The 12,307-nt window shown below is 54.7% G+C and overlaps 4 protein-coding genes across 4 annotated transcripts; 3 read left to right on the top strand and 1 right to left on the bottom strand.

The window, feature by feature from the left end:
* Positions 1-1,624: 1,624 nt before the first annotated feature.
* On the top strand, positions 1,625-3,523 carry CCMA1212_002738 (uncharacterized protein; the record flags this gene model as incomplete). The annotated part of the gene is made up of 1 exon (XM_073700113.1): positions 1,625-3,523. The coding sequence occupies one exon, from the start codon at positions 1,625-1,627 to the stop codon at positions 3,521-3,523; it is 1,899 nt and encodes a 632-aa protein (XP_073560976.1).
* Positions 3,524-5,034: 1,511 nt separating this feature from the next.
* Positions 5,035-5,897, top strand: CCMA1212_002737 (uncharacterized protein; the record flags this gene model as incomplete). The annotated part of the gene is made up of 2 exons (XM_073700112.1): positions 5,035-5,132; positions 5,333-5,897. 2 exons carry the CDS (start codon positions 5,035-5,037, stop codon positions 5,895-5,897), a joined length of 663 nt encoding a protein of 220 aa, XP_073560979.1.
* A 1,229-nt stretch (positions 5,898-7,126) lies between these two features.
* On the top strand, positions 7,127-9,931 carry CCMA1212_002736 (FAD-linked oxidoreductase afoF; the record flags this gene model as incomplete). Its single annotated transcript, XM_073700111.1, has 3 exons — positions 7,127-7,138; positions 7,204-7,792; positions 8,328-9,931. The coding sequence occupies 3 exons, from the start codon at positions 7,127-7,129 to the stop codon at positions 9,929-9,931; spliced, it is 2,205 nt and encodes a 734-aa protein (XP_073560978.1).
* A 432-nt stretch (positions 9,932-10,363) lies between these two features.
* Positions 10,364-12,175, bottom strand: CCMA1212_002735 (NAD-dependent protein deacetylase hst4; the record flags this gene model as incomplete). The annotated part of the gene is made up of 1 exon (XM_073700110.1): positions 10,364-12,175. The coding sequence occupies one exon, from the start codon at positions 12,173-12,175 to the stop codon at positions 10,364-10,366; it is 1,812 nt and encodes a 603-aa protein (XP_073561277.1).
* Positions 12,176-12,307: the final 132 nt, after the last annotated feature.

Raw genomic sequence — 12,307 nt, 5'->3', positions numbered from 1 at the left:
GCTTATCAGCCCTGGCGGAAGTAAGGATGGGTGAGACGTCCGCTGTCATCTGGGGTAAAGGCGTTTGTTAGGGTGGTTCAACTCGCTGCTGTCATTGATCGGTCACCAAGGAGGTGTTGCTGGTTAAGCTTACAACGGCCGCGCCTAAGACATGCATTTGGAATGGAGTAGCCTACCTATTCACCCTCTTTTACTCCTGTGCGAGCAGAACCAAGCCAATCAGCATACTGAATTGAACTTGTTCCCTCGGAAAGCTCTCGGATAGTTCGAGCTGCCGCTTACTCTGACCAAGATACTCAACGGCACTTACACGCGGGGGACGGAGTCCAAACGACCGGTACTAAGATACCAGCTAAGCGACCGCGGCTATTCGGTTTGGCAAAGTTGATGTTTGAGCAACTTTACCGCCGGCTTGGAAAGGCTAACCGACAGTACGGCACGATGGACGATCAGGTATCAAAGCAACCTTGGTACGATCCCGCTTTGGGAATTCAGCTTTGGTTCAAAGCTTGACAATGTTGCGATAGCTTCGGGGAGGCCTCTTCAAGTGGCAATTCGTGTTCTTTACGCCACTGGGCTCTGTCTCTTGGTGAGGGGACTGTCCAGGTGTTAGAAGAGAGCCACCGAGCATGCTTTTGGGACGATGGTTCAGCGCCGTCTCAGATAAGTGCATCTGCTTTTAGAGAATGAAGGTCGAACAGGTCTACAATGCGGCGGATGTCCTTGACACATGGTCGCGGTTTCAGCATCCAGAATCGCCGTACCGGGACGTTGGGCTTCGTCAAATCGATAGTGGATGATGAAGATGCACAGGCAGGCGAGAGGCTCAGCAATTTCACTGAACATGAGATAGGAGCCCTCTTCCGCCTACGTGATTCTAGCGCCTGCTCTTCCCGTCGGCTTTTTCTACAATCTGAAGGAAAGATCACGACTGCGATGCGAAAGTCTGCAAATCTGGCTTGGAGAAAGCTCGAGATCCATCAGAAATCCTCGGGCACCGTTCTGATCATATATCAGATATCATCAGTCGAAGTCTGATAGTGCTGGTGGTATAAAAGTAGGAAGGACTGTGCTTACACAGTCCAGGCAGCTATTCGCCACTAATGAGTCGAGCTCTGGACATTTTGTGACCTCAACCAACTGTCAAGTGAGATTGGGAATTTGACGATAACCTTGAAGGTTTTGACATGAGCCAAGCTGCCAATTTGCGTGGGATTTGGAACTATTGAATTCTGCTGCATATTTCGGCTAAATGGGAGCAACAGTCGCCAATGGTCGGATACCTTTTGTTTACGAACTGCATGGTCGTGGGAGTGCCGAAAGCGACCTGTTACTTGCCTGCATGCCACGTCATGTTCTGAAAACACACGCATATGTGTCCGGACATGTCAATGTGCATTCGCATATGCGGAGCATTAGTTCGTTTTGGGCACGATGAAGATTCTACCTTGCAGTTCCTCGAATGTTCAGCCGCACGAGGCCCGCCATATCGAGGCCGAAGGGCCTGCCAGGTAAATATCGCAATCTGCTCGCATTCTGCAGCTTCTAATAAGGCTTCATACTCAAGGTAGTCTTATCGCGTACGGCTACTTAATTTCGGCGACAATAGGTGAACATACGAGCCATGGCTGGGAGACTGTCAGTGCTGTACAATCCTTTCGACGATGCCACTGAAGAATTGAGCGATCTGGAGCTTCACCAGAGGGAACCAAGATCAAGCCCGCATACCTCAAACGAGCTCGAGGAAGATGCCCCGCGGCCGCCTGATCCTGTGCGAGGGACTGGCACTCCGCTCAAGGTTATGCCAGAATGCCCCAAAGGCCGGGCTATCAGCTACTCGCTGACTTGGTACTACCTCCCGGAGATATTCGAGGATGCCCCGGACTACTTGATATGTGCTAGATGCCATGCCGACCACATCCAAGGTACCGCTCTTGAAGCTCAGTTCAAGCAGATAGAGTGGCCCGCTGGTGAAATTGCTGCCTGCGGGTTTCGATTCCCTCGAGTGAAGCAAGTCCTGTGGCCCGAGGCCCTTCGAACAAACAATGTGAACCCGCTGCGTGAATACATGACCAGGCGTCTGCAGATGAAGCGCTGTCCCGAGCAAGTCCTGACGGAGGACACTGAGGGCAGACTCCTCTATGGCATGGTGGGCGGCGAGGTTGAGGGCTTTGTTGCGTGCGAGGCCTGCTACGAGGATCACATAGCTGGGACCAGCTTCCAGTCCTATTTCGGCACTTATCCTGAGGGAGTCATCACGAAATGGAGCTGCGACTTGAGCATCCCGTACATTTCGAGTGCTGCTGCTTCCATGTCCAAACACAACAACTGGCACGGCTTCGTGGCTGCCGCTCGTCGTCGTCTCCGGCTTCCAGCGTGCACAGGCGAGCAGATACGGTCCGATGCCATGCCGTGGTATATATCGAAATACTACGGAATTGACAGATTCCAGGTCTGCGAGACGTGCTATCTGGACAAAGTTGCGTTGACGCCGTTCAGGAGGGAGTTTCAGCGCCTGTCCGATCACACGGATCTGGAGATGTGGCCCTGTCGACTAACAGACAAGAATCTGTCCACGGCGATGGCACTGGAGGCGGCGCTGAGCAGACGCGACTTTGAAGTCTTTGCAAAGGCAGAGCAGATCATCTGCAGCCTCGTCCCGTGCACAGCAGACGGGATCCTCTACGGCAACTGGTGGACGATTCCGGGGTGCGAAAAGTTCAACATCTGCGAGGCGTGCTACGCCGGGTTCGTCCAGACGAGGGACCTGGACCGCTTCTTCCAGCTGTCGGATCGAGACACGTACACTGCCTACGTGTGCGACTTTTGCCCCGCGAGCCCGCGCTTCTCGCAATACATGTGCAAGTTTGGCGAGATGCTGGACCGGGGCGTCTTCTCGTACCTGTCAGACTTCGTCATGACATTTGCCGGCGTGCCTGCGTGCCCTCGGATAAAGGGGAGCGGCAAGGCGAGGTGGTGGGGATATCCAGAGGCCCTGTTCTGCCACGAGTGCTACGTCGACTTTGTCTATCAAACGCCGCTTGGGGAGTCGCTGCCGATCAACGGCGAGTACATGGAGCAGGCAACAATCTGCCAGATCTGGTCGCCACGGATGCGCGATCTGTGGCTCGAAGTCTGCAGAGCAGGCGGCCCAGGATCCGAAGACTCGGAGGCTGCACTCGCGCAGTTCAAGACGTGCTGCGTGCAGAGATTCCAGGTGTACGAGGCCACCATTTCGCAGATTGAGTTGATCCGGGCGATGCAGGACATTAAGCGGCAGACGGCCTTTTCCGACGCGATGCTGAGCATCCGGTACAGCGGCATGGATAGCATGGCGACGATGTTCGGGACGGGGGATGGGCACAGACATGGGAATAGCAGCCTTGGGTGGTTCAACACGAGCTATGGGGCGCATTCGAAGCAGTACTGGAACAGTTTCAGTCAGGGGCTTTCGGACGCGAATCGGCCGGAGGACTGGATGCGTGTCGCGCAGCTGGAGAATCTTTGGAAGCAGGTTGAGTAGACTCCTTGTGTGTCTGTACCTCTCCCAGTTGGCGTATACACGTGCATCCCGGCAGATGACAACCAAGGCACTTCGACATGATGACTGCAACTTCAGTGATTTGTCGAGCCTGGAAACGTGCCAGGCCACGGTCGACGGTAGAGACGTGCCCCTGAGCAAGGCAGGACGGGGGGAGGGCCTTTGTAGCTACCATGTCGGCGGTGATGTCGGCGGTAGGCACATGTCGCCTATCGAGGGAGGAACCATGGTGTTGGGGAACAAGGCGAAAATGCGGAGCGATATGTCGGGAGTTGAAGGTGACGCGAGTCCTTGCGTGAGAGCTCGATGACGGGCGAGTCGTCGCAATATAGTACGGCTCGCTCTGCGCTGGCGTCTACTGTCGCTCTCTCCACATACGAAGCTGGGTTCAGGAGCAGAAAGACGTTTACGGGAAGGATAAGGTACCGGACGGTCAGTTACATCGTTTAACGCTATAGGAGGCATTCTTTCATACTAGGAGAGGCGTGATTGTCCGCGCCTTCTGCTTGGATACTCGCAGGGTCTTACTTTCTTAATACACCAGGTATTCATCTTTTCCGTTGCCCCGTCCTTTTCTTCTTCATGTCTCTTACCAACAGCAGATGGACTACTTTTTCTTCTTCTGTCTCCTATGATTCTTCCTCAACAGATCAAGTTTATTCATGCGTCCTGACGGCGGACTGCACTTCGTACATCTATTCATACCTGCTTTCACTATATTCCTTGATTTTCTTTCGCTACATCTGTCCTTTTCTGCATACGGCATGCACGTCTAATTGATTCAGTCACCGCCACCAACCCCCCGGGCATTTTCCAGAAGCAACGTCCTCCGTCTCATGAATATAAAAGCATCCGACCTCTCTCTTCATCCTCCTCGATGCCTTCAGCGCCATCCCCGTCTATCTAGGCATGCTCAAGGCTTTTGCGTTTGCTTGACATCCCGCAGGCCCGCAGTGAGTCCTCTCGTTTCCCGAAAGCCAAGAGACCCAGAGCCTGTTAATGGCCCAGTTGAAGTTCTCGCGGCTCTTATAGCAAGAGAAACCACAATGGACAGGAGGCTTTTGCTACAGGTCAGAAAATGGAAAGAACGGTTGACGCCTCCTATATAAGTTGACGCTCCCTCACAGTTTGGCTCGATCAATCTTAGCTCTCTCAATAACACATCATTCCATTCGCTCACCCGTTCAACAGGTTATGAGCCCTTGCATTGCGACGACGATGATGATATTGTGGCACACCTCAACACCTTCCACAAGGCCTGGTCAGTCCTTGAACGCCAATGCAAGGCCTCCTCACAGGAATTGGCAAGAAATCTCGGCGCCGTTTTCTCATCCGAGTCCATCGAAGGATCGTTCTGTCTGTCCACATTGTCAGAATCCATGGACAACATCATCAACAACCTGTCATCACGCAACGCCAACAGACTCATCGACATCGAGCCCGAAATGCTTGACATCTCTCAGCGTCGTGCTCAACCCACGGATGAGAAAGCAATGTACACCAAGGTCCTGAAAGCACCTGATGAAGTAACAAATGACGACGTTGAGGGTGACTTGGAGGATACTGAAGAAAATGACGTTGAAGAAGTTGGGTAAGATGGACCATGCTCATTCTCTGACACTGCACAATTGTTATTACGTTTTGATGCCTCTGCGGAATCTTCTTCCCTGGCTGCAATGGGGTTTGTAGAATTTCGCCTTTACGGTGTCTTCTGGTGGATGCAATGCTACAACCAAGTAAGTCTTCCCGTTGTATGCTCGATTTTGCCTTCATTGCCTGATGCCTTCACAGTGAAGCTGCTTCGTGGCAAACAGCCAGCAGCCGTACCAGCCTTGCCAACATCATTGAACAATGCGCGTCTCGAACCATCCGAACAAAGGAAAGAAAGCTCAAACATGACTGTCTAGAGCAGGACTATCTACAGCACGTGGATGGCAGCAAGGAACGGGGATTTGGCGCTGCCTTACACCAGATGCAGGACGGCCGTCTCCGACCCATCGTCTTCCTGTCCCGGTGTCTGTCCCAGGCAGAGCAAGGATGCGGATCGACGGAGCTTGAGACAGCCGCTCTGGTATGGGCGCTGCAGAAGTTGTCTCACTTCCTCGATCACTCACATATTACCGTCGTGACGGATCATACGGCCATCAAGGGCACCTTCCAAGCTGTGGGATCACAGCAGCCTAAAGGAATACCGCCTAGGCATCCCTCAGCAGAAATTCCGGCTCCTCGGTGGATGATGACTACGTATCGCCTGCCCAAGATGACTGGACTCCTATATCCACGGCGAGATTTCCTGGTTGGCGTCCTATCGACATCTGCCGGCGTTGTGAAGCAAGATGAACGCCGCCTCCGTTAACCAGTACGGAAATCTGATGACCCTGGATGCCTCTGCTTTCATGCAATCGGTGGTAATGCGATCTGGGTGCGGCCTTGAGATGGGCATTTCCTTGCTGTTGGAAATAACAGACGGATGGATTGAGGAGGAATTGCTACGAAGGTAGCCGAGATGGCAGCAACAACTGACACCATGTACATATACGCATCGATCCAACGCATCAGCTAGAATAGAACCGAGACCTTTCATTATACACACTCGTTACCGTATGTTTGATTTCAACATTCGTCAACGGCCTACTGGATATACGGACCAATGGCTCGACCGAAGTAGGACATACTATGTGGCAAATATTAACGATGGTTGTCGACTTGGCTGGAAGGCAGAACTTCATCCCGACGAGGTGAGTATGAACAAAATAAAAGGGAGCTGATAGCCAGTATAACCCAGATGCAAGGGCTAAGTCGTTTTGTCTGTTCCCTTGTCCGGACAGTTATTGGGGATATGCCGTCACAGCAGAACCTCGCCGGCTGTTTGAAACACAAGATAACAGATCATGTTGATATTGCTTCATTGGTAATGGAACCAAACTTGCCTTTACCACACACCTGAAGGAAGCATGTTTACAGTGCCCTCGATATAGTTTCGCTATCATGCTATACAACTTGAGCGCCACCCCTAGGCCGACACGCATATGCAAACCTACCGTGACATCCCTCACCTTTTCACCACGGTTTTTATCACGTTTCCCCAAACGCAGCGTTTACAATTCCTCAGCCTAATTGTTTCTCCTCATTAAGCAGCCCCTTATACTTGGGAACCACAAACGACCAATCAGCACCCACACGAAGCGCCTCTTTAGGTAGTTGGAGATGGACGCCACCAGCTGGTCTCAATTTTGGGTCTGGGAAGCAAAGGCCGGGATATCTCGAGAGCTGAAAGAGGCCGGTTGCTCGTTCTGCCTGCGTGAAAACGCCACAGGCGTGAAATTGATGAAAAGGTTGGTTGAGGCAAAAGCAAGATTTAACTCGAGATGGCGATTAGTGAACGTGGAACATGCATATGGCTGGTGATGAGAGGCTGTGGCAATTTTACTCTGTTCAGGTTGTTGATATAAGGTTGAACCAGAAGCTCTGAGAAGTTCACAGAGCTCATCAATACTCGAGGTTCAAAGAGAAGGGACTCCAGATTCTCATCATACAGCCTCAATCGCGATTATCAACTACTCGTCACCATCATCAAAGCAAATCATGTCAGGCAAAGTAAGTCCATCACAAACACTCAAACACACACGACCGTCCAACTCACCCATCAACCAACCACACAGGTCGTCTCTCGAGAAGAATGGCTCACCGCCCGCAGAGCCCTCCTCGAGAAAGAAAAAGACCTCACCCACAAAGGCGACGCTCTCGCCGCCCAACGCCGCAGCCTCCCCATGGTCAAGATCGACAAGCCGTACCTCTTCCAAGGCCCCGACAACGCGACGCTCTCCCTCGACGACCTCTTTGACGGGCAGGCCCAGCTCATCGTGTACCACTTCATGTTCGACCCGGACAGCGACGCGGGCTGCCCCGGGTGCACGCACATGGGCGAGTCCCTCCCCGACGTGCGCCACCTGCGCTCCAAGGACACGAATCTCGTCGCCATTTCTCGCGCTCCGATCGCCAAGATTGAGGCGTACAAGCAGCGAGCGGGATGGGAGTTTCCGTGGTATTCCTCTGGCGCATCGGACTTTAACTATGATTTTCACGCGACGCTGGATGAAGGGAGAGCGCCGAAGGAGTATAACTTTGCAGAGCTCAGCGAGGACGACGCGCGGTTTAAGCCGGACTTTGAAGGCGATGTCCCCGGGTTCAGCGTCTTCTTGAAGCAGGACGGGGAGATTTTTCATACGTATTCGACTTTTATGAGGGGAGGTGAGAAGGTGCAGCCTACGCTGACGTTGTTGGACATGACGCCCTTGGGGAGGAGACTTGTTTCGCCGGGGGATTTTAAGCTGCGGAACGAGTATTGAGGCACTTCTTCCTGTCAAGATGAAAAGGTTGTTGATCTGTTTTCGTTTGTTTGTGGTGTTCTTGGAGTATAAAATTGATAGGCTCGGGAAGGAATTGTCATGTCTTTTGGTTCTTGTCCTGCCGCTGACGACATATGAATCCGGTGGCTTGACGATGCGTCTGGGAGCTCCAAGAGCAGCACAGCACTGAAAGGCAGTTAGGCCCTGGGAGATGGAGAGAGCTTGAAGGAGCTTTGTCATTTTCAACTTGTAGTCCAATACGCAAGTAGCTCAATATGATTTTGCCTCGTTGTCATAAAGTCAGCATCTAACTAGCGGCTGATGTCCGAGGACAAGTGCTTATCCAGTTGGCCTCATAAGGTTTCGTTATGCATGGCCACGAACCTGCTTGCTCGTCAGACGCGAACAATACAATAGCTTGATCTTACCATTACTAGATCTCACTTATATATCCTGTCAACCCAAATTTCACAGACCAGCCACCAGTGATGCTCCTCTAAAGGCCCATCAACCGCCTCATCTCGGACAACCTCTCACCCCCAACCCTCATAAACCTAACAATCCTCCCCAAACAAAAGCAAACATGACCACCTCTCCCTTCAAAGACACAAACCTCCTCACCTTCCCCCACACAATCCCCGACCCCAACGCCTCCGCCCCAGCCCTCCTCTCCCGCTGGTCAGACACCCTCGTCGACTCCCCGCCAGCCCTCATCGCCGTGCCCAACACAGAGCAGGACGTCGTCTCGGCCATCGCCTTCGCCCGCAGCAACAACCTCGTCGTCCTCCCCACCGCAGGCCGCCATGGCTCCGCCGTCCCCATCACCCCCAGGACGCTCTACCTGGACCTGAAAAACTTCAACGCCATCCGCCTCGACAACCTCAAAGACCAGGTCGTCGTGGGAGGCGGCGTCCTCACGGGCGATCTGATACGGCACCTCGCCGAGGAGGGCTACTTCACCTCCGTCGTCAACTCAAACGCAGTCGGCGTCGTCGGCGGCCTCCTCGGCGGCGGCAACACCTCCGTCAACGGCCTCGTCGGCTGGATGGCCGACAGCGCCGTCTCCGTCCGCGTCGTCACCGCCGCGGGAGACGTCCTCGACGTCGGGTCCTCCTCGACCGGCGAACAGCGCGCCCTCTTCAACGCCCTCTGCGGCGCCGGCCACGGGCTCTGCGTCGTCGTCGGCGCCACCATGCGCGTCTACCCCCTGAGCTCCCTCGGGCTCTCCCCCGCCAGCAGCCAGGATCCCACGCCCAGCATCTGGAGCCGCACCGTCGTCCTCCCCCCAGACGCCATCGACTCCGTCCTCAACACCTTCCTCGCCTTCATCCCACCTCCGGAGCCCATGAACATGCTCCTCGCCTTCTCCCGCGGACCCCCGGGAACCCCCATGGCGGGAAAACCCATCCTCGCCCTCACGACCACGTACTACGGCCCGGCCAAGGAAGCCGAGGCCTCCCCCGCAGGCGCATCCCTCCGCCGCCCGTCCCTCGCCTCAAGGGCCCTCAAGACGGACACCATCCAGATCCCCTTCCCCCGCCTCAACGCTTTCACCGAGCCCCTCAACGCCCACGGCGGCCTGAAAACCATGTTCGCCGCCCGCATCGCCCGCCTCTCCCCGCAGGCCCTCAAGGACGCCTACGCCCGCTACGTAGCCGAGACGGATCGGTTCCCCGACGCCTCTCGCTCCGCCCTCATGTTCCACAGCTCCAACCCCCGCAAGTCCACCGAGCTCGGCGCTACCCCCGAGCACGCGGGCAAGTTCCTCGAGGCCCGCAACAGAGGCATCAGCGCCCTTGGGGTGTTGTGGTGTCAGGAGCCCGCCACTCAGGAGGCTCTCGCCGCCTTCTACAGCGAAACCCTGGCGAGTTTGCAAAAGGCTGATGAAGAAGACGGCCTACCCCCCAGGACCTTTCCGGGCGCCATGAAGTTCCTCCCTGGACGACGGGACCTGCTGAGTGAAGAGAGGCTCGCTGAGCTGGATCGGCTGCATACCAAGTGGAATGGCGATGGACTGTTTTGGAATCCGTATAAGGCGTGAAACGGCCATGTCAAGGAAATGTAAAGCAAATGGACCTTGGTTTGCGCTTCCAACAGCGACGGTAGTCATCCGAATTTGAGTAATCATGGAATGTATTATATTGCTTTTGCATCTCCCTTCCTGCGTTGAGTGCCAGCTAGACCCCCGATTTTGCCTTTTCAAATCCCAAGGCGTCGGTTTGTTATCCTCTGCCCCTTGTAGGCAAGACTTTATGTAGTACCATGGCCATAAGTTGACCAATAACCTTCTATGCGTCTTGGTCCCCTGACCGAGCCGCAGCCCGGGCCAAACATGCATATACCAACATATATCCGTATCTCGACTTCCCTGATGGATGCCTATAAACTGCTCGCCTTGATACAGCTGAGATAGTGTCATCACTACGACAATGCCACGTATACCTCATGATCACCATTCGCGTCGTTGTATCTGTTAATCGATGAATTCGGCCATGCCCTGGGGCACAGATTTGGGAGATATCGTGTCCCATGGCCTCTTGCGACTGCACCCCTGTGTGGGTGCAGCGGAACTGAAGGATGGTAAGGCGTTCGAATCGCTCAGGGGCGTGGCAGAAGAGAAGCCCTGGGGCTCAACCTTGATAGCCTTCCGATTCGGGGCCGATGGTAGCGGCGTGCGGGGAGTTTTTCCATCTTTGCTTCCCTGAGAGAAGCTTTTACCGGTCTTGAACAGCTCAGTAACCACATTTTTGGGAGGTGCCTTGGGTTTGGCGGGCTGCTTCGGCTTCCTGGCGCGGGGCTTCGCCGCCTTGGTCTGCTTGTCGTTGTGCGGAGGCTCCCTTCCGAGAGCGAGTTTGATTTGCTTCTTGGCCGCAAGCTTAGGGCTGGGTCGTGGCGTGGGTATGGCCTCTTGGCCGAGGTCGTGGTGAAGATCGGGTGAGCTGGAGGGAAGTGCGACCTCAAGCTTGGTGTTCTTGAGCCGCTCCTGATTCTGGCTATCCTGTTCCGCAGACACCAGGAAGTCGTTGCCAATGTCGCAGTCCCATTCGGGTAGCGCTGCAAGCTGGGCCACCTTGTCGCACGGAGAGCGGACGACGAGATCCCAGCAGTCCTTGAACAGCGCATCCTTGGGCTCTGCGTCGGTATTAATCCAGATTGTGAGGCCATCTCTTCGGCCCCTGGCCACCTGACACATTTCCTTGACCAGTCTCCTCGTGCCCGGAACCTTGAGGGTAGTCCCAACAACAATGACACAGTCCGGTCGAGCCTTGAGGTCGGCACTCGAAACGTTGCCAATGGCTTCTTCGTCGGGATTGTACTCGTTGTAGAGCACGAACCGGGGTCTTAGACGTCCAATTCCGTGGCTTCGCTTGCCTGCATGCCTTGTTCTCACTTGGTCGTCGACCGTGCACGCCTCGCACAATGGAGCCTCGGGGCCATCGAACAGCTCTCTGTTGAATGGTGCCAGGTGGCCACATTTGCTGCAAACCATCTTCTGTAACCCACCATGGAGCTGGATGGTAGCCGGCCAGGGAGCCTTGAGAGGCAATGGTATCTCGGTTGCCAGCGGCTTCATGTTCGCGTCGAGGCCGTCGATATTCTGAGAGTATAGCCGCATCAGTCGTCCTTCCTGGGCCAATGACGCGAGCAGGCGGTGGAACTGTGTGGGCGTCGCCTTCTTGGACAACTCATCCATTTCCCGCACCATGGTGTGGAAATGCTGCGTTGAGGAATCATGCCTGTAGACAGACGCGTCAAACAGGTGCTTGCCTGAGCCTTTGAGCTTGTGTTGGTTCTTGGCACGCGCAAAAAGGCCAGAAGACGAGCGAAAATCAGGAATGCCCGCCGACACGGATATGCCTGCGCCGGCAATGACGACAATCTTCTTCTTTTTCCTCAACGCCGCAACCAGTCTCTTTTCCTGAGCCCTCTCCGCTTCTGTCATGTCCTTGTCCTCCTTATTCAAGTAGTTGAGGTATTCGGTTGTGCGTTCTTTAGGTTGATAAACCTTGCGTCGTTTTGCTGGAGGTTGATCGTCATCCGCGCTCTTCGAGGACTCATTGTCATACACGGGCTGGCCAAGGCTAATGGTGGCACTTATTCTCGGAGACTGAGCTCCTGAGGCAGTCGTGGACATGGGCGAAGGGTAGCGTCTTGAAGGGTCGAGCGCAGAGGCGGCAGTATCTGGTAGGGAGGGCGTGCTGGAGAGTGTCGAGAGGGGCGACGACGGGGTCGAGTCGCGCAAAGAGCCGGGAGGCGAAGACAGAGGACTTGAAGGACCATCCATGGTGTTGCTGGATCGGAAGTCGGTCGCTCCTGTGGGAAGAAGGAAAAGATGCAGGGGGGGGAGAAAAGGGTAGCAGCCGCCGACGCGCGAGGTTGTCAAAGAGAAAAAAAACCAGGTGAACCGCGCCCTCAG

This window comes from Trichoderma ghanense, assembly GCF_004382785.1.
Source record: "Trichoderma ghanense strain CCMA-1212 chromosome Unknown scaffold_2, whole genome shotgun sequence".
NCBI lineage: Eukaryota > Fungi > Ascomycota > Sordariomycetes > Hypocreales > Hypocreaceae > Trichoderma > Trichoderma ghanense.
The sequence above is the reverse complement of the archived record's forward strand: the minus strand, read 5'-3'. Positions and strand labels throughout refer to the sequence as shown.